The sequence below is a fragment of the Tyto alba genome, unplaced genomic scaffold (assembly GCF_018691265.1).
Source record: "Tyto alba isolate M040663 unplaced genomic scaffold, T.alba_DEE_v4.0 Super-Scaffold_7, whole genome shotgun sequence".
NCBI classification, from domain to species: Eukaryota; Metazoa; Chordata; class Aves; order Strigiformes; family Tytonidae; genus Tyto; species Tyto alba.
In genome coordinates, this window is record NW_024881328.1 from 5,027,918 (window position 1) to 5,050,153 (window position 22,236).

A 22,236-nucleotide genomic window follows, 5' to 3' on the forward strand; every position below is an offset into this window, starting at 1 on the left:
GAAATCAAGTTCCTGACAACCTGGCAGAACCTCTGCGTGGTTGAATGAGTCACGGCAGATCTCCTTCCTACTGGTACACAGGCTGGAGCCCTGGGTGAAGGGGAACACCGAAACCAAACCTGCCACTTATTTAAACCATCTTTCACAGCAGAAGGTTTTGCATTTTGGGTGATGCGTGTGTCCTGTCCACAACAGTCAATCAGGAGACGTCATTAAAAGAAGATGGGAGATACGTAGGTTTCCTTTTCACTGAAGAGGTACATAACTTTGGGCAGAACTTGTCACCTCCTTTACTTACCCAGCGGTTGAAATGGGGCTAATAAGGCTTATAATTTGTATGCTTAGTATGCAAATTGGCCAAGTAAAGCATGCTTAAAAACCGGCCAGAGAGCTTGGAAAGCGATTTTTTCCTATTAAATCTGATAAAGAAAAAAGTATCAAGATGCGGTCATCTCTCTGCCTCTTCGCAAACGGTGTGGTGTAAGTACAAATGTGACTCCTACATATTATCTCTTTAGAAAGTCTTTTTGCCACAAGAAGAATAATGGCAGCATACTCAGCAGGCTGCAGGAGGATGAGATAGCATGCTTGCAGCATTTCTTTGCAGCATAATTGCAGCATCAATGAACCATGAATTCAGCCTAATTAGCATAACTGGAACCACTGCAATCATGCTGCCATTCAATTTAGTTTTTGAACATTCTGGTGAAGTATCACGGTTCTGTTGGTTTATTGTTGAGATGCTGTAGAGAGCTGTCCACTTGCTTTCTTGTGCTATCTTGATGTATTTTTATTATTTCAGGATAACTGGGGAACTTCAGAAATGGAAGATCATTGGCTTACTGGTTCCATTACTGAATCTACAAATAATTCTGTATTACTTCCTGTAAAAAGTAATGAAACCATTTAGTATACTATAAAACTCAGAGTAAACATACTAAATTTCCAAGTTAGGCACAGGTTCTGAATTGTAATGGATAATGAATGGCAAATAATTCTGGGACTATTTTGAGTTAAGGACTGCATTCCCAGAATTTTAAAAATAGCATTTTCTATTGCTCTTTATAAACAGTCTACCTAGGAGAAACTTTCTTAAGAAAAGCCTGGATTTTTTTAACGTGTTGCTCTGTAAAAATTATTTTTTTTATTGTTGCCGTTGGTTGTGCTACAGTAAAATCAGGAAGCCACAGAAGTAGATCAGGTACCACTGCTCTTGGCAACAGGGCAAAATAACCAGCTGGGTTTTTTTAGAGAAGTCAAGGTTCTGCTGAAAACAGCAATAGCTGGTAAATCGGAGAGCTGGGACTAGGAGGCTTCCTGCATCTCTCTTGGCCATTAGGCAAGACGTCCTTAATGGTGGCACTGAAGCCACTTCAGAATGATCCACAACCAGGAGTTACTTCTGCTATTTCTGGCAGAATAGAGCTAAAAAGCTTAGGAATCACTACCCTGTTGTTTTCTGCTCTTGAATAACTGCAGAAAGGAGAGAGTAAACCTTTTCCTTGCAGCTGATTTTACGTAGCTATGATCATGGTGTTTTTTCACATCTCCATGAAAATCTGCTCAAGATCAGTGAAGTAGCTGGGGTTTTTTAATGACCTTAATGTGCCAAAAAATAGATATTTTTAAAAAAAATAATTCTTAAAAAGCAGTTAAATAGACAAGTTTTACAGCAGGAGCTCAAAAGACTAAGTTTGGAAGTTGTTCATAGCTACTAGAAATGATTCCATAGTTTCCTGCTCAGAAGCTCTCCCATATATGTATGTATTTATATATATATATATATACACACACACACGCACACACACGATAGGTGTGCGTATATATACACATATTTTTAAAAGTCCGAGCTTCTGAAATAAGCAGTTTTGCTTTTTCTGCAGGACAGTCATGTTGAGAACAGTTGCTTCCATTAGATAAGACCAGTCCACTGAGGGTGAGGGGCGATGGTTTATGGATGGTGGTAAGCAAGTTGTTGAGGGAGGGAGCAGGAGTACAGAGGTGGCATGACTGAGGTATTTAATGCTGCTGTGGGGGCCAGTTGTTCGCAAACTTGTTTGCATTGCGGTTATTTAGTAGTTGTTTTTTACACCAAGATGGTTTGTAATACAGTGCTCTTATCTGAAAGCAATGAATGATGTTTATGACTAGCGTGTCATTTGAGAGGGTGGGGTATTCGCCTAGATAATTGTTTGATAAATGCCTTTATCGAACCTTACATGGTCTAATAATCCCTTATCAGTGCGTATTTTGGAGGGGCTCCAATTTCACATGTTGGATGGGTGAATCAGAATCGTTTTGTTTGGAAAAGCCCTTTAAGATCATTGAGTCCAACCGTGTTTTGAGGGCAGGTGCTACTGGAAGAATGAGATACATTAATTTTAGGAAAATATTTTAAGGTGTTTTTCTCTGTTTTGAGGATCATTTGCTTTTTTCTTGGGTGTAACTTCAGCCCTTTTCATTCATGTGGCTGATTCAGAAAATTCTGTATTCATGTTGACTCCCAGACGCTAGATTTCCATTTGTTCATTGCTTTTTTTTCCCCTCATGATGTTAACTCAGGAAGTTATTTGTTACACTTTTCACTCTAAGCATCTAAGTATAAATTTAGCATAGAAGAACTGCAGACCTTTTGAAATAGCCATCTCAGTCATCTGTTGCTTCCTTCTGTGTCCTGATGTGACTTTCAGTCAGAATCTGAGATCATATGATTCTCTTTCATATATTTATTCTGGAGTGACAGTAGAATTTTTCACTGACCTTTCTACTCTGCTTTTCTCCGCAAGATGCTTAATGTCTTCTGAGAGATGGTCATGTTCTTCAACCCCCTTTTTCTACTTCTAATGCAAAACCAGTATTGTTTTACCCCCAAACCTGCTTTGTTAAAGCCTGTGACCATCTGCTGCATGTGTAACAAAACTAAGCGTTGCTTCTCATCTGCTTGGGTGTTCACGTAGGCTCATGGGTTAGTCTCATAGATGTACTGTTAGGTTTTGCAGGGCCTCAAAAGCTCACAGAATTCAAATATGTGCCTGGAATTTACTTAACACAAGTAACAAGATCTTACAGGCTTAAATGCTTTATAAGATGCTTTATTTCCTTCACATGATCAGATCTAAGGAGGAGTTCAGCTTAGCACTGCCTGTGTTCAAGGCTGTTCATAGAAATGTGGGTCCAGCAATACAGCGCGATACTGTTCAAGAAGGTAATTAAATGTATGTATGTAACCTAAATGAATACAAGTGGTCAAACTGACCTCAGCACCAGTGAGACTTCTTGTGTCCACGTGTTGAAGGTGGGAGGTGATCTGGGAGCATCGCAGAAGAGTCAGGAGAAGTCTGAGAAGTGTAGTTGCAGCAGAATCACTGACTGAGTTGTTTCTCTTTTTTAGCGAACTGCTAGGTTCCTGATCTATTTTTTTTTGCAAGTTGTAACTTAAAATTAGCAGATAATTATATTGAAGAGTACCCAATGTAGACTATACCCCTCTAGTTTTGTGTTCAGCTGTGATTTGTCCCGTGTATAACTCGGAGTTCCAGACTACACATTGTATTATTATTGAATAAGAAAGTGAAGAAACCTGCCGGTTTCACCTTTTTCAGCAGTGACTCTACTTCACTGCAGCCTGTGAACAAGCTGCAGTGGCTGCGGGATGGTCTGGCAAGCTGGTGGTCGTTATTCTAGATTTTAGGTGTCGGTTAGTCATTCTCTTCTCAGAAGGCTTAATATGTGTTTTAGCTGAAACTCTCCAGTTGAACATTTATTAAAGATGGGGGTCAAGCAGAGGGCTGGCTGTGGTTGAGGAAGAGTTGAAGGAAGTGCAGAGAATAGCTAAAGTGGTTGGTTCCTGGAAGACCAATTCTGTGATTCATCTGTTTGGAAATGAAGGAGGAGAAAGCAGTGCCAATTAAATATCACAAAAGGTTATGATAAGCATCTAAACTATGGGGAGAGATCACAGTCTTTCAGCATCTTTATTCCCTGCAGCTGCAGTATGTAAACTCAGGGAGATGACTGAACATTGATACTTTCAGAGTTCAATAGTCATGCTTGTTACTGAACGCGGTTACTGAGAATTGACAGAAGAAAATATTTTTGAGAGGAGTTTCCAAGTAGAGATCATATTTCTAGTTTAGTGTGCAGCAAAACCAGCGGATCTGAATGGCTGTCAGATCTGGTGGAAAGAGAGAATAACTGCTCTGTGGTAAAATATTGCAAAGGAAATAATCAGTCTCCTTCGGAACCAGTATTTTTTTTTATTGTTCGTAGGTGCAAATTCAAAAGCGCCTCAGACCAAATGTCAGAAGTAATTTGAATGTTTGGTATTTTAAAATTAATTGCACTATTTCCACAAATTCTCTTGCACATGTTCCTGGCTGCTTTTTAAACTTTTATGTATACTTTTCTGCATTTTATACTAATTCATGAAATAAGGTCCTTGAAGACACTGAAAAATTTAAGTTGGTCGTTCTTGCTGAAATAAATTGATTTAAAAATTTTAAGGAAATAAATCTGTAGACAAATACAGACCTTTCCTCTGTATGCTGTTTGAAGATGTTTTCAAGCTGTTTGCGTGCAAAATAATTGCAGATTTTCACCTTTGATACCTATCACTGTGTTGCTATTGTGAGATTTATTTTTTTAATGAGTCATTGATAGTCACTAAACAAGTAAGTTAGGAATATTTTTAGGAGAGGCATATAGAAAAAAGCCGAAATTGCTCATGGAGTCTTTGCTTCATGCACCTCACAGCGGTAGCTTTACTGGAAATAACAAACAGGGAAAGCCATAGGTAAATGGGAAAATAAATGGTTGAAAACTAAAGGCATGGTGATGATCGACTGAGAAAGGGAGCTGAAATTCTGTTGTTTTGGGGACTGTGACCTAATGCAGTGGCTGGGGAGCAGACCCCAGCCATCGTGGTTCCAACTGCCTCGTACAACCCTGTGCAACGACGTCAACCACACGGTCCTGCTTAAACAGGTCACGTTAATACCAGGTCTCTTCATCCATCGGTCCCATAGGCTGTCACCTCCCCTCATCTCGAGCCTTGTCCCCATGTCCTCCTGCCCTTAAGCCAGGTCCATTTGCTGCGGATGCACGTCTCTCTGCTCCCACTGCTGTTCAGTGACAGTTAACTGGTGACACCACTGGCTAACTGGTGACGGGGGGAGCGGAGCCGTGGGTGCTCGCTCACCGTGCCAGCACCGTCCTGCCGTGGGAGGGACTTTGGCTGCAGCAGCCTCTGGTCCGAGAAATTTTCTGAAGGTCCAAAGGAGCACATCCCCCTTTAAAAAAAAAAAAACAACAACAACAAAACAGCACTTTGATTAATTTTAAGGTGATTGCCTCTTAAGAGACTCTGAAAACTGGTTTTCAATTAACAATCTAGTTTACATAAAAGGCACATATTGATGAACATAGTCTATGACTCTTTGCTCAGTCCCATTATTCTCCTCTAATTCTTATGCAGTAGCTAAGATCTCACTGTTTACCAAAATCCAAGGAACGTAGAGGTTAATGTTTTTCATACTGTCTGGTGAGAGTTTAATCTCCTGTGTGTTTCCAGAAAGCACCCAGAGGTGCAGATGATCCATCAAGAATTAACTGAATGCTCCTGTGAGAGCTGGAACTTTCCTTAGCACTGTTTTGGCATACAACGTTTCTGAATATGTGACAGCCAGATATTTTCCTATTCATATTCAGATCTATTTTCAATACCAAATATTTCTGATTGACAAACTTGATATTTGAGTTGCCCATCGTGCTGTGAGCCCTTCTCCAGCAACGTGCCCAACCTGCTTTTTAGCCCTTGTGATAGAAAGTGCTCAGCATTTCACACGACCAATGCAGTAGCCTTCCTGTCTGCAAAGGAAGAGCATAATAAAATATGAACATGTAGTATAACTAGGATGCAGTGTCTTTCTGCAGTAAGGAAACATTTGATTTGGAGAGGAGGAGGAGGAAAAAGGGTCTGGGTAATAGAGGCAATATAAAAAGATGTGCAAGATTAAATACTGATGATAGTACAGAAATGTTTCTGAGAACCAAAGGTGATAGAGCAGTATAATGAAATTAAAACAATGTTAAGGTGTTTATGCTTATTCATGTGAGTACTGGTGGAACACCTCTTGAATTAATCATACAGCCCTCCTTATGTATATGATTATGTACCTTACCTCCAAATCAGAGCCAGTTATATGAGAATAGCTGATTACACTCAAATTGTGGAGCGAAATTTTTTCCCAGAAATTGGTTCTATAAAAAACTGGTTTATTTTAAGAAGTCTGACTTCAGACAAATAATCCAAAATTGATGCTTGATTGAAGCTAAAGAACCGAACACAATTTATTGCTTGTTCAAAATTGTAGTGAGAATACTACCCTTCTGTTTGAAGGATCTTCTAAAAATATTCTAGTAGTTGTTAATGGTAACTCGAGTGAGTTGGAGGTATATACAGATTTGGTATCAGAAATTTTAAAAAAAGAAACTCACAGGGTTCTTATACCCATGATGCTTAAAGGTCACCTAATTGAGTGACTTATTTGATGTGGAACATCAAATTGTCTATCCAAACATCTTCTAAAAGTTATAACTGTATTTGTCCAGTCTGTAGGCATGTTCTACTATGAATATACATTGAAAATTTGTATTAATTTATTCAGCAGTATAATTTTAAGCCTTCATTTCTTGGTGAAACAGTTTTTCCTTAATGCATTAGTACGAAAAAAAGCCTACAAAAAGCTGAAGTTATAATTTGTGTCTTGAATCTGCTTTGCCATAAGTGTCAGAGTGGGTTGGGTGTTCTATTAGTGAAGGATAGCAGAACATGAAAGTCCAGCTCTGTGCTGGGGCTGAGATTAGATCTGAATGCAAGGAAAAGCAACAAAGGTCCACAAAATATCAGAAATCTGCAAATACTTCCTGTACTTAACCTACACTTTTGTTGCGTGACTGTAAAGAACAGCAAATCTTTGTTCTTTTCCCTCTCAGTTCCCATTCAGTCAGTTCAGAGACATAGGAGAAAGGTTTTGGGGAGCAAACTCGTTATCAGTCTTCCTACAGTTTCCATCTGATTCTGTCAACAGTAAGTACATCAAAACCATGAGCTTGCAGCCACTTTTTAACATAAAAATTTTTGTAAAAATTATTATATATATATATATACACACACACTTTAATATCAATGTCATATAAATTAATATAAACATAGTTTATCAATGTGAAGTTCCTTTATATCTTGAAAGTTTAGCTGATACTGGAGTTGGTAAGAACCTAAGCTGTGCTTTTGGATTCAGGATGGAATTATGTCTGCCTTAGGTGGAGTGGAGAAACAGCAAGTGTTTATCTTTGTAAGATCCCAGAATGTTCATATGGGGTAATTAGACTTCTAGAAAGTCATTCAGGTTCATCGATATCTGAAAACCTATTAGGATGTTTCTTGGGTCTGTATTCCAGAAGGTCCTGCTAGTCATCGTTATTCAGTAAAAAGAGAAGAAAGTCTCAGAAATGCTTCTCTCATCCTTTGTGCCTGCTGGGAAGGTGTTGGTTTAGCAGCCTCAAGGCCGTCTGGTGGTTTTGTGCACAGGTAGGGTTGCTGGCCATAAGTTCAGTGATTCATATAGAGAGAGTAGAGAAGGCTATAGCATCCATTACTTAGAGCTGGAAATACGGCAAGTGAAATGCTTCACAGCTTCTCACAGATCAGCTCATGGTAATTTGAATCTGAAATAAATTAATAGAGTAATCTTGTTTATGGATCATCAGCTGCAGAGGTATTATTAAAAAACTTGTGTCCCTATTCACTAGGAACACCTGTATGTAAAGCCATATTATAGTTGTTCAGACATGCTGAATCAGACTTCTCTGTCTCAAAACAAAATAGAAAATATAAATATATGGAATGCCCCAATCATCATACTTATTCTTTTTTTCATCTCAACAAGGTTACTCTTTTGGAAAACCCTCATAAAAGCAATTCACTCTTTTCAGTTAAAAGCCATTCATATGGCGACAAACCACTGTTCTTCCATTTATATCTGTATTCATCCATTTAAACTCTAAAGCTTTCCAGCTTACTTCTTGGATTTATAGCCAGCTGGCTGCTGTGTGTAACATGAACATATTCTGACTGTGCGTGAGACGTTTTGTCTCATTTAACCCATAATTGTAATGTTCACTCTAGGCCACGGCTCACCTGCATGTATTTAGCATTGACTGTGCAAGTTCCCAGAGTCATAACTTGCCTTCTCTTTGCGTATGTATAATCTACAGTTTTCAGAGAAAAGTTAAGTTTTTTTCTAAAAAAAAAACCACCCCAAAACAAAACCCAAAAACTCCTCCTGGAGCTGAGTTGGATGAAATGAATATGTTCAAGATGGTGGGCCATAGCTGAGCCAGCTCATGTGGGATCAATGCCCACTTTTTGGCATTTACAATAAACTTTGGAATGACTTTGTAACACGAATGCTTTAATAGCAAGTGAGGAGGGGGAGGCAAGGCAGGGAAGAAGGACATACATGCTTTTTTTTTTTTTTTTCTTATAAATGCTGATTTTTCCAAAGGTAGTCTGACAAGCTATACCTGTTAGCAGATTTCTGCGGTCTTGGTTTGTCAAAGAAATTCGCTGGAAGTGAAATTCTGAAATGTCTGCCCTAAATTACTGAATCATCAATGAGCAGCTTGCATTCAAAGAAAGCCTGAATATTAAAATTTGTTAGCACACTTTAGTTTTGTAAGAAATACAATATATTATTATTTTTCTTTATGCAACATCGCTGGGTTCTAAGAGAGGCAATAGAACCATTAATTAATAGTAGTAGTCCTGGATAATGTCATAATAAGCAATACAACATATTAAAGCACATTTATTCTTGCCAGCTACCAGGAGGAACCTTTACATATTTTAAAGGCCCATTAGGTTTGTTTACATACTCAGTTGAGGCTGGTATGCTTTGCTTCCAGTGGAACTGCCATTGGCAGGGGCTGAACCAGACTTCAGTACTTGACTCCGACGGTGTTGAATTTCCAGAGTGCTGTAGGCAGTCAGTGATATATTGTCACTACTTCAGGGCAGCCTGTCTCTCTGGGACAACGGGTACAACCCAAACCAGTGTCGTCCCCAGAGCTAGGATGTCTGGGGGTTACTGTCGTAAAAATGAAAATAACTGAAATTATATATATCAGAAGCAATTTTCCACAATGGAAAAGGTGGTCAAGGAATCAAAACCGTGCCTTCAGGTATATTACCCAACAGAACAACAAAAATGTGCTGGGCTTTGAATTGCACTAGCAATCTGGAAAGGATTTTCCGACTGGAGCTATGTTAAGTGTTAATAGTGAAACCTGGGTACTTTTTCCTTTGATCTCTCCTTGAGCTCATATAGAATAATGGGATCAAAATAAAATGCCATTTATATGAACACCTTGTTCTTTTGATCTTGGCACAAAAAATTCTGTCTGCAGCTACAACTTAGCAAACAGTGCATCTGCTCCTTTTAGTTGGACCTTCTAGTTTATCATAACTTTTAATAAATGGTGTCACAGCCAATTTTTTGTGTAGTTCATGAACTTTGTCATAATTTTTGCCCTAAGAGTCTTTAACTACATTTTCAGAAGAACTGAGAATGAGGTAAGAGGGACCTGTAAACTGGTGGCTTATCGTCAGTTGTGCATACATATATTGAATATATGATGTAAATATTTGTATGCCGCTTCAATTCAAAATATAACATTAGTCGTTCTTTGACCACTTGGTCAAAACTGTTAAATTAGTGTGCTCTGAATAAGAGAGAATGTATGGTTACATAACCTCAAGAATAGTTGGGGTAATTGTGGTTATCATAGGTGCTAGGTTTTGGATCCCCACTTTTTCCATCAGGAAGGTGATGCACCCTGTGATGTCTGGGTGGGAACCAAGCCTTTCCCTTCACTGCCCACCTCTGCAGGAAGGACCATAGAAGTATTAGAGCTGGTAGTTATGGATTTGGTTTTACGTAGAGATCTACAAGACGCATAATCCATGGGTGGACGTGAGCACCTTTCAGCTGTTTATTCACTGGGGTTGGTGGTCGGGAGTGTTTCTTTCGAAGTCATTATTGCAAGCACTTAAAGTAAAGCCGCTTCTTCATGCTCTTTCAAATCTCCTGTTAAGATTCTTCTCCACCAAAGGCTTTGGCTGCATGGAAACAGCTGAGCTGTGTTTATCGTGGTGATTGATGGTGCCTCATTGTGATCCCTGCTTCAGTTGTCATAACCTCCAAGAGTAGATGAGATAGGCATGAAGCACTGTGCCAAATGAAAGCAAATAAACTGAAGTCCTGCAGTTCACCAATGTCATAATTGCTGCTGTCCAGGAAGAGGGATTAACGAGTGCGAAGAAACACTAGCTAGGAGAGATCCAGTGGCCAAGCAGTATCTTGGGTGTCGAATGTCTCTCTCAAGCTTTGCATCCCACTGTAATTTATATTTAGCTATTAAGCTTATTAGCTAGGAACAGTCAGCTTGTTGTACACCGTATGCAAGGAACACCGCTGGGTGAGTGCTGGGTGAGTGCTCAGGCTCTTGCTGACACGGCCGCAGTTGAGGTTGCCACACGTGAGCTATCCTCCAGCAAGTTTTGTTGCAGACTTTGTTGGATCTCTGCAGCCTGTCATGAGGCAGGAGTATTCCAAAGAGCCGTAACCGTGGCAAGAACTTACAGCCCTATTCTTGTAAAGCAGTACAGCATAATTCATTATGTGCAATAAAGATACCAAGCTAGTTTGAGCACCAAAAGCAGTGTGGACGTATTTGTGCAGTACTCCACCAGGATTAATGCATCCTGCTGAGATCTGGTCTCCGTGCTAATGCAGCCACTCCGCCTCCAGTCCTTCTGCTAATTAGTACAGAACTGCTATAAGAAAGTTTGCTGCTGTAGTTGTCTAAAAGGCAGTATCTGCCCAGCTGTTAATTTTATCAGAATACGTGTCCCTGTTCATCCTTCATCAGTTCTCATTTCATATCCCAGAATTCAGACCTACCTTCTGCATCAATTAAAGGAGGGATGTTGGACTCTTCGGACAAGGAGTTAAAGTGAGAAAGCTACAAAGACGCATAGTTTTTCTCCTTACAATAAAAATGTGATTGCCCTAGTTCTGTGGTTAGCATGAAACAAATCGGCTCTGTCATGAAGTCAGTGGGGTACAAGTTAATACAAGGTAGTAAAGGAATAATAAAGTAAAACAGCAAAGTCCACAGTCTTTTATGACAAAAACAGTACGATCCTGTTGCAGTCTAAGGCCCTGCTGCAAACAGTATTTTCTGATGCCTGAATAAGTCCAATTTACATATATACAAAGTGTATGAATGAAGTTATAAAAGTATGCTTTGTATTTTACTTTTTTTTCCTTGAAAGTAATTCGCTATTGTTCAAACTTTCAGCTTTCACTGGTTTTGTTTCCAAAACCCCAAAAGGAAGAGAAAATAACAAAAGTCCATAAAGGCAAAAGGGATATGTTCTCATTTCAGTTCACAGAATTTCCTGCCTTTAAACAATACAAATATATGCCCCTAGGTTTCTAATGTGCTGGAAGGATACCGAATCCTTGAAACAGATCAAATTAAAAGCAAGTCCACTATAACAACAGCGAGTTTTACCAACATGTCCAATAGATCACAACAAGAATTCACTGGGTTTTAACCGTGTTGCCAAGCCTTACAAAATCCTAAACTGCTGACTCCATAAATGAAAAAATGCTCAAAACCAGCAAGCAAATTCTAAGCTGAATTGGGCACAAATAAAATCTGATGCTTAATAATTGTTCCCTATTCATTACAGGCCCCGTTTAAAGCAGTTATTTAATAGAACTTTTGAGATACATCCACAAGCAGTACAGATACGGACGTTGGCTATTTGCGACCTTTTAAAGTGCATTGCTTCCCCTAATTGTGGTTATGTGTTCAACAGGCTGAGTGCAGTAATGTTCACGATGACCATGTTCTGCTGCAGAGCGGGTCACAGCTCAAGCTGTTCACAAGTCTGTGGCTCCTTACAGGGTAGGCACCATCCTTCCCGTTGTCCGTCCTGCAAATATGTCACCAAGCCGGTGACTCAGCGCGTAAGGGTTACAGTGCTGTTGGTGTTGATCATTTTCTCCTTTTTCCAACACAAAACTGCGTATTCCTCTTTTTGTTTTACAGTCTTTAATATCATAGGTAGCTCATCATGATGAGCCACATCAAAATTGTGGAGGTGCAGGCTCCTCGAGGAGTCTTCTGGTACCCAGCTGCTGGAAGGCAGATGATCAGTGGTCTTCAATCAGCATCAGTGTCGTCCTGATTTATATCAGAAATAGGGAGTCCAAGGTTTTTGTTTGGTTGGTTTTCCCCTGTAACAACACTGCTACTAGTAGTAGTAACGTTTTCAGAGCTTTCTAACAAAAGCTTGGTCCTTCTAGGACAGAGAGCTACTGCCATTCTAGTTCTAGGGATGGAGAGAGACTTTTGGTGTTTGAACAGCGAGCCACTGACCCACCGGCAAAACTGGAATTAAAACTCCATTTCCTCCTAAACCACACTGCCTAGCTGAGATACAATTGCATATACGTTTAAACCTCAGTTGCAGTGCAAAAAAAAAAAAGTGCAAGCAAATCTAATATGGTAACACATTTTCAAATGGAGGTCAAAGTCTCTGCGTTACTCCGCTGTCCTCAGGGCCAGAGGCGGTTGACTGGACCGCCTGATTTAAATGCTCTGTGGCTGAGCCAGCTCTACAATAGCCCTGGGTTTTTCTTATTATTTGAATGTTGTATTGATGACAGAGCATGGTTTAGATTTTTGTGTGCATACAATTCTTATTTTTAATTAATTTCTCTAGCTTTTTCAGATAAAACTTTCTTCAGTTAAACCTTCAAGTGAAAGTAGGCTTCATTGCTTATTTATTTCTTGGGGTACCTGAGAAAGTGTTAAATAATTAAGGTGAAATATGTGTTTTCCTGAGAAACACACAGAAGTTTGCATTTGCACAGTCGAGTGAATTATCAAAACCAGATGTGAGCAAGTGGAACATTTTACATAAATTTATTAAAATCATTATTTACCTGTAAGTTATAAGAAGGGCTTAGTTGCACTAGTTTGTTGCCAATATGTACTGCCAATAATCTGCCAAAAAGCAGCTTGCTGGCAAAATCACTGAAATGGTTAGCTTATGCTTGCACAGAACATTACAACCCTGAGTCAAACGAAAACCTACTATAAACGAACTCTTTGATGGTGGATTCGCTGGAATATGGTATTGATATATGGTATACAGTTTATATGGATTATGTATACTGTGCAAGAAATATGGATATCTATTAAGGGTAACTTGATATGTAATCGGCTAGGACAGTTATTGTTTTCAGTATTTGCTATGAATAAGATCACACGGTGACTGTTCAGTTTTAAAATACAGACTACTCACATGCAGCCCAAAGCACTAGCATACTATTTGTTCAATTAATACAGAAAGGCTATTGAAAATGTAAAATATCTGACATCTATACAGAGTAATTTTAAAGGCAACTTTTCTTCTAGGAACAATTTATACATTACATAAACTTATATTTTTCATCCAAGTATCATTTCGAGAATAGCAAGCTTAAATATTGGAGGCCATAGGGAAACATAATATTACGATAATGTTCTTTGGTGCGGTTTGGAAGGTTTTAGGAAACATTTGGAAGTATTTTTCTCATAAAGTCACTTAACTATTGAAGTGTTATGATAGCACTCCCTTCTGCATTGCGTATGTTACAAAACAGCCTGTTTAAAGGGGACATCCATCCTATATATCCTGATGAGAAATATTTTCACAAAACAGGGAATTATATGTTACAAGATCCTGGTATTAGTTTTAATTAAAAAAATAAATAAATTATAAAGACAAGTTGATTTAAGGTGTGATACCACTTTTCAAACACCCATTTCTAATTCTGTTGAGCAAGAAGAGATACTGTATTGTTTAGAGCTATATGTGAAATCTGCATTTTCTAAATCAGCACCCAAAAGCTGAGCTGTTTTTTTTCTGTTTAAGTGAGCACTAATAAACATGACCAATCCTTTAGGATCCTAACGAACCTTAAAAACCTTGCGATTCCCAGAAGCCTAACTTTTCCCTATACTATAATTCATTCTTTTGAACTTCTGCAGAAGCAGAATTGAACTCAACAATTTCTAAATTTCTGGCAGTTGTTACCAAGGGGACTCCTTGGGCTCCGAAAGTGTATCCGTTACCTTGCAGTGTTGGTGCAACAGATCTCCACAGTCATGATGTTTAATTATAAGGAAAATTACTTTTTTTTTTTTTTTCTGAACTATCAATTAATTCATGTTTTCATATCCTGTGCAAAATAATGCATAAGTTATTTTCACCTGCATTATCAAATATGTATTGTAGCTCATTGCCATCTTTCTGAGGAGTTTTTAAATTATCACCATTTCATTTGTTGAGAATGATGTTCTTAGAAATTATAACTGCATAGATTCTTGCATTTAGTGTTAAAGGATTTTAGGGAATTGAAGATGTGAATTCAGAAATAATATATTTAGGGTCAAACTCAGTCTCACTTGAAGGCAAGGAGAGCTTTGCCTTTGACTTCAGTGGGTCCAGAGTCTCCCTTCCAGTATTAAAATGCAGAGTAATCACAACGTGATACTTTTTTTTTTGCTGACCTAAAGCGCTTAAGATATTATTGAAGTCATTTGTCAGGAGTAAATATGTAACAAAAATAATCTCAGAAGTACTGGATTAAGCTAGACATGCTTTTGGCTGAAATGGTGCAAGAGCAGCAGCACAGAGGACTCAAAACGAGGAAAGCTTAGATTTCCAGGAATATGTTTGTTTCGGAGTAGTTTCACCTGCCTTTGCTCCTGTTTTGCATAGTTTCACTGCAGGCTTGTGTTTTGGAAGGTAGGACCTTTCCATGTAATCTGGGGAATGAGTTGAAGAGTGCTTCAGTTAAAATCCTGGTCATCTAGGATGTAGGCTTTATAGTGCATCTTGAGCAGTAATCTTAGTGTTAGAAATTCAAACGTAATATTATAGAGGAGAAAGTTAGAGATCAGTTTGACCATCCTTGTTACATTGGGCTACAGCTATAACATCTTAGAGAATAAACTAATAGGAGTGTTGTTGAACCAGAGAGAAACTAGATTGAAAAGAAAAGTGCAAATTCCAAGTAAAAGTGAGAATTTTTGGCAGTATATTGAATATGGATACTAGATATTGTAGGATTTTGCTCAGAAATTATTCTGAAAAACAGGTGGAAATTATGGTTTGAGGTATTTGAGAATTACCCTGTTTCTCTTCTGCTCTCTTGACTGTTGACATCTCTCCTCCTGCCTGCCTCATCTTCCTTCCCCACTCCAGCAGACGAAGTTACCACTTGAATCAAAACCAACTGCCTGTGGTTAATCTGGATCCAGCCTCTCTTCTCTGGGAGCATCTTGATCCTGCCTGCTAATCAGGCACACGACTGGGGTGACCAGGGTTGGTGCATTCAGCCAACCGCTTGCCAAAACAACAATATTTTGCCTGATTTGTCAGAAAGAAGTCAGGCCTCGTGATATCCCTCCCCTGGTGTACCATGTAGGTTACGTACCACTTCTTCCCTCTCTCTGGCCAGGATGTGGACATTAGGAAGGAAACTGTCCTGCTGCTGCTGTCAGCTTTAGCTCTCTCCCATGTTGGTGTTCGCCTTGTAGCCCGTGAGAAGACCAACACTTCTCTCACACCTAAGGTCCGAGTGCAAAATCTCCATCCTTGGCCTTTGACCACAGTTAAAACTTGACTGGACGAGTCTCTGAGCAACCTGGTCCAAGTGGATCAGCTTTGAGCACAAGGATGGACCAGAGACCTTCCAACCTCAGTGATTCCCTGAGTCTATTCTGTATTTCTCCTGTGTCATGGAAGAGAGAATATAGTTGAGAGAAGATAATGATCACATCTCAAATAATATGTCATACTCCTGTATCTTGCAGTTTGCAAACAGGGAAACCAGTGTAAACCCTACTTATTCTACCCAGGAAAATATATATGTATTCTACTGTGGGAAGACAAGCTCAGCGGCAGACCTTGCATTTTCTTTTGCAATGCCCTTCCCAGTGCTTAATCTTGGCTCTGCTCAGTTTTCTTTCTGTTCTCGCTCCTAATCCTTGTCCATGCTTAGAAGCCCCTAATATTTATATGGCATTATCTGTGTTAGAGATTACTGCTGACAAGTAATCTCTTCCCTCTTCTGAATGAAGAATTACAACCATTGCTAAAGATCAGAAAGTGAAATTAGATCCCTGAAAATATGTGACAACTTCAGTAAACCCTAATATCAAATTCCCTAATATTGAGAATCTTCTGTTGAGCTTTTAGGTTTGAACTGTAGCAGAGGTTTGGGTCACCTGACCACACTCAGCAACTCTTTTTTTGCTGTAGAGCAAAAATGTGACAGTAGTTGGAGAGAAAAAACAACACTGAACTGAGACCGGTCTCCCAGTTTTGTCATTTGCTGCAGTCTTTTGAGAAGTGGGTAAATACAAAAGCATCAGTTTTACTGGCATCAGGTGACTCGTAACATTAAGTATAAAAAAGTTAAATGTATAAATTTATATATAAATATAAAAACTAAGTGTATACTAGTGTTGTTGCTGTCTGTTCCATTTTGACCTCCAAATAGTTGCTGTCTGTTCCATTTTGACCTCCAAAGAAATGCTTTCGTGACCTTCTTTCTTTTTTTTTTTTTTTTTTTTCCCCTTATATCAGAGTGGACAAAATTCTGACTTTTGAGAGAGCTCAGAGATATCCATGAAGCTTTGGTATTTGTACAGTGCTTGGCCAGTAATAGGTGTGCACAGTTGCATATATTTGTAGTAATTGTGGGAATAAATTCAGCGTTGGAACAGGATAAATTCAAGGAAGCAGAGGAAGTGCAAAAGTGAAATTTCCTAGTTATTGCAAATGACAAGAATTACTTTCCATCGCAACCATTATAAGCCAAATGGACTCCAGGTATTAGAATCTCAGAAGCTCTCCAAGAACCTCTGTAGTATTTTAGGTCACATAAAATCTACTAAAAATATTACAGTTAACAAAGAGACATTTGTGATTGTGTTTAAAGAAAGACGAAGGAAATTCTCAGACAATGAGTTTGTTAAGTTGTAAGTTATGCCGTCATGGTGCATCAGTGGCAAAGGAAATGTGGCAGCTCTAAAATGTGTGTGCTCCAGCTCCAAGGCTGGGGAAGATTTCTAATATATCTGATTATGACTATCACCTTTTATTATTTTAAAACCTTTTAATGACAATATATTAACAAAACCCCAAAACATTACACTTGCAGAACGATCTTTAAATTACTTCTAATGTAACTACAGTTACAGAAGGGCCAGTTTTTATTGGGTTTTTTGTTTGTTTTTTTTTTTTTTTCTTTTTAGTTTATATCTATTCTTACAAATTATCCTTGCTCATCGAGAACAACTACTCAAACCGGTATAAAACATGCAGAACTTGCCCATATAATTTGACCTAACCTAAACCAGCGCTCCCGTTAGTCTTTCTAATGTGGTTTCTATTCATTGAGCAGTGACATCATGGCGCTTCCATCCTTTTTTTGTTGTTGTTTTTAATAAAATGGTGCCCAAAGTGACTGTTGGTGCCACGAAAAAGAAACCAATTCCCATAAGTAATTTTTCATGAGAGCAAATAAAGTGCTGTGAATAAACACATATGATGTAACATGTTGCCATGTTACAAAAGAGCTGGGGAAAACACGCATGTCTGCTTTAAGGAAAAGTACATGGGTTTCCTCAGAGAGGGGTTTCATGGCATAAATGAAAAGAAAATATATAATATATAGATTGGGGAGTAAAAAATCTGTTATTCAAAATAGCATATATTTTGATTGAAACTCTGACTTGTGGTATATGGAATTTTTATTATATATGAACTTAGGTTTTTAACCTATCTTTTTAACTAAACATCTGTACCCAGTATGCAAAAAGAGAAAGTTTTCAAGGCTTACTCTTTTTAAAGTCTTCATAAAGTTTTAAAATTGACTGTTGAATGTGTCAGAGATCCTCAAAAATCTGAACAAATAAAAGAAAAACAGTTTTGAAAGTTCTGAAAACAAGTTGTGATGCTAAAATTAGATATCTAAGTCTCACACTGTTCTGAACTTTCAGTGTTTAAATATATATGAGTTATGCATAAAAGTAAAACATTTGCCATGTTTTTTTAAATATAAGGGACAGTACCTTGTGGAATCTGTTGAAAGTGTTAATATTTGTATGCTTTGGTGATAATTTTTTCTGGAAAGTTTCACATGTACAAGATTTCACTACCACAAGTTAGTAATAACAATAAAATCCTTCTCCCATAGTAAAAATAGAACGCGGTGGCATTTTTCTTATGTGAATGGTGTGTGTTGTAACTACGGTTGAGAAAAATGGTGCATCCTCCTTGATAACTAAATCCTACGTATCTGCTGCAGTAGGTCTCTAGCTTGTTTTTTAGAATCGTAGAATCACAGAATGGTTTGGGTTGGGTGGGACCTCTAAAGGTCACCTCGTCCAACCACATCTTCAACTAGATCAGGTTGCCCAAAGACCCATCCAACCTGACCTTGAACCCTTCCAGGGAGGGGGCATCTACCACCTCTGTGGGCAACCTGTGCTAGTGTTTCACCACCTTCAACATAAAGAATTTCTTCCTTTATTTCAAATCTTTTAAGCCTATGTCTGCTCCTGCCCCATCTCTGCTCTTCCATAACCAGCCTCTCTGAGAACGTATCTTCTGAACTTTAGACAGGGTATGAAAAATTTCTGATGATCTTTGTGGGAGTAGATACTGGCTCCAAATAAAACACTGGAACACTTGTTTTTTCTCCAGGTTATAGACTTCTAGATGGTGATGTAGAAGTCCTGCAAGCTGTTGATGTTTATAAATGACCAAGATCTGGGCAGGTACTGGATGGAGAGATGACTCTGTCTAGAAGGTGACAGAAAAGAAGAATTAATGTGAGTCTGGGAGAGGAAAAATAGAATAGCTGGAGCAAAAATGTTCTGTAAACACAAAAAATGTGCTAACTAGACATTGTCTTTCTCCAGCATGCTTTTGGGAAATGCACATGAACAGGTTTAGAAGATTTCATGTTGTTATTAGTTTATTTTCAGGTCATTTATTTAAGTGTCATAAAGAACATTAGCTAGTGGTTAGGGACTACAATATCCATTATATCATTCCAATCGTGTGGACAAGTTTATACTACGTATGATTTACAATGGCCTTTCCGCAGTTAAAATTCTTATATTCAGGTACAATTCAGGTTTTATACTTGGCTGTATTTAGCAGAATACACGTGGCTGAGCACAGAGACGTCTTCCAATCAAAGTCCAAAAAATTAATGCTTTTACACGAACGCTGTCGGTTGCAGTGAGAGCTGTTTATGGCTCTCTGCCTACATCCTTTATCATGTCTCCACTGTTGTTAGTAAAATATACAGAACTACTTTATGCCAAAACAATGGAAGTTAATGCAGATAACTTGTTCCAAAGTTAACCATCAAATAAATCTTTCTTCTTTTTTTTTTTTTTTTTAAACTGCTAAGTGAAATGGTGTTCTAAAACTTTTAAAAATTGTCAGGATGATGAATACTCTGTGTGTACTACAAGTAAATACCACAGAATTGATTGCACACACATGTCTTAAATAAAGGATATTAAATAGTTTATTCCAGAGAGAGATCAGTGAAGTTTTATCTAATATTATTAGAAATTCTGCAATGACGGATCAGATTTATAAAGGCTGAAAACTAAGAAGAAAAACTCTTCAGAAATAGAAATAGTGCACTGAGTGAATGATTGGCCAGGAGATTAAAGACAGGCAGGGGGATAGAGCCTGCTTAGGTAGTCTGACCTCTCACATGTCAAGCAATTCTTCTTAACAGCAATGATTTTTCAAAATCTGTTAGTTAAATTTGATTTGGTAAGTCAGTCCTCTCAATTCAGCCAGAGACGTGGTGGTTCAGGGCAAATCCCTTAACCTATTTCTCCTTCAGCTTTCCCATGTGTAAATATATAAAAGTATATCCTCACGGGGATGTGTCCGTACTTCAGAGGAGCTACCACCAGCCAGTTTTAGGTCTATAATTCAGCTTAGACTGTCAAAACACTGGCTTAACTGTTAAGACCATATATGTATGGAATTCAGCCACACCGAATTTGTGCTTTTATGCTCTGAGAATCGGGGTGGCTAAGTCGCTGAGATGGGAATGGTTTAACTTGGGCTCGTTTGGGCACCTGTCTTGTTTGTAACATAAGCAATGGATTTGGATGAGGCTGTTGAATGTGGTTGAACTTCTTCTGGTTTTATCTACAGAGCAGCTCCAGTGAATGACGGCGAGTAGTGGAAAAAAGGTAGATCTCGTAGGTGATTCGGTCAGTGGCTTGAAAATGCAGCTTAGTGTAGATAAACATGAAAACAATACGCCGAGGGACAGTAAGCCAAATCAAAGAATGCATATTACATGGAATAGTTACTCAGTGTACTGACTTAGGGAAGGAGATTTAGGGGTTTGAAGAAAAATCCTCAAAGGAATTAGTACAACTGCAGTAAAATTCTCACAGTATGTGCGTGTTCGTATTTTGGTAGTGATTTTGAAGAAAAAGCGTCTGTTTGCCTTTAAAGGTGCTCCATTGCAGGGTGAAGTGGATGATTCTGGTGTTTAGGACTATTTGCTTTAACAAAGAGGCCAGGGAGCGGTTTGTTCACAGCCCTGAAACAAGGTGTGATGGAGTAAAACTCTGAAGAACTGCGGAGGAGGTTGATAAAGTGGAGCAAGTGTTGGCATTAGTAAACAGTTCAATAAACAGGCTAGAGTGCGTAAACATTTGGAAATTAAAAGGAAACGAAAAATGTAATATATTACAAACATGAGTTCAGTGGCCTCAATGTACCTGTGCAAATGCATCCTGCTGTTGGGAAGGGTTTTCTGCAGCATGGACATCAGATAGAAGAGCCCATGGCAACGGTTATTGTCTGTGGTACCTCAGGAAGGTCATGAGCAGTGCTGCCTCAGTTTCCCCATCTTAGTGCTCATTACTCACACCTGTGAGAAAACATGGGCGTGGTTGCTTTTATCCTTTGAATAGATGTACAACTCAATCCTTTTCTCTTATGTGTGGGTTGAGGTTTTTTTATGATTTGTGATTAATTTTTTCAGTTGGTTATTATAGAAATCAGGCAAGGTTAGCTGGGCAAGACGACCCACTTCCATGTCACAGTACGTGTTTGGACCATGTTATTAGTTAAGAAACAGCCTTTCTGTGTTAGCTTTCATTGACCTGTGATGAAGCACCTTGCTGGGCTTAAGTCTAGGCATAGACTAGACTCACATTAGTTTGAACACCACTGCGTTTGGCATTTGCTACCAATCTTAGCTGTAGTCCTGGCAAAAATGCCAGGACTTTTCTGGCAGAATTGCACTTTTACTTCCCAGAGGTGTTTGCTGTATTTTATTTTAGCAGGCAAATAGTTTTGCTTTACCCATTGATACGTATGCTGTTAGCGGCAATGTGGTTCAGTGGAGACTTTTAGCTTCTCATCCAGTGAATCTGTTATTTTATTTTTTATTTCACAGGTGCCATATTCCCTAAAATACATATAAAGTGTATCATTTACTGATTGCTAGTGGAGGTGTTGCTCAGATGAGTGTAAAATATCAACAGTGTATTGTCTTCTTACTTTCTTACTTGCTATTAATTAATTAACAATTGCCAGGTGAAACTGAAATCCAGTGTAAACACAATATGGATTTTTTTTTTTTTTTTTTTTTTTTTTTGTTCTTTTTCCTGACAGGTTCATGCCAGAACATAAGCTTGCCCATTTGGAAAAGGTAATTGGTGTTAAAAGAAATGGAGATGCTTATCAATTGGAGGATCTGCCCGGCCAGCAGAAGAGCAGGGCTTTAATGAAAAACAGCAACGCACAGTGCGAGTCTGGACTTCGTGAAGCCCAGCCTGGACTTCGTACCACACAGCACGAGGGGCTGCCTTCCCCATTAACAGCCCTGGCGAGATCGAACCAGCCTGAAGCATCAGAAAGTACAAATCCTTGTCAAGAAGAAGATAAGCAATGTCTGACTTTTAACCTCTCTAATATCTTGAGTGGACAGGACTATCAGCAAAGACCTTTACACATTGCCTGGCCTCACAGGTGGTAAGTGGTGA

The 22,236-nt window shown here is 38.7% G+C and overlaps 1 protein-coding gene across 7 annotated transcripts in view; it reads left to right on the forward strand.

Moving 5' to 3' along the window:
- GTDC1 (glycosyltransferase like domain containing 1) overlaps nt 1-22,236 on the forward strand; it is a 204,598-nt gene that overhangs the window by 127,484 nt on the left and 54,878 nt on the right. For all 7 annotated transcript variants that reach the window (XM_042808522.1, XM_042808525.1, XM_042808528.1 and 4 more), the window contains exon 6: nt 21,866-22,225. In XM_042808522.1, the coding sequence (XP_042664456.1) occupies nt 21,866-22,225 (360 nt within the window). The remainder of the gene's footprint in view (nt 1-21,865; nt 22,226-22,236) is intronic.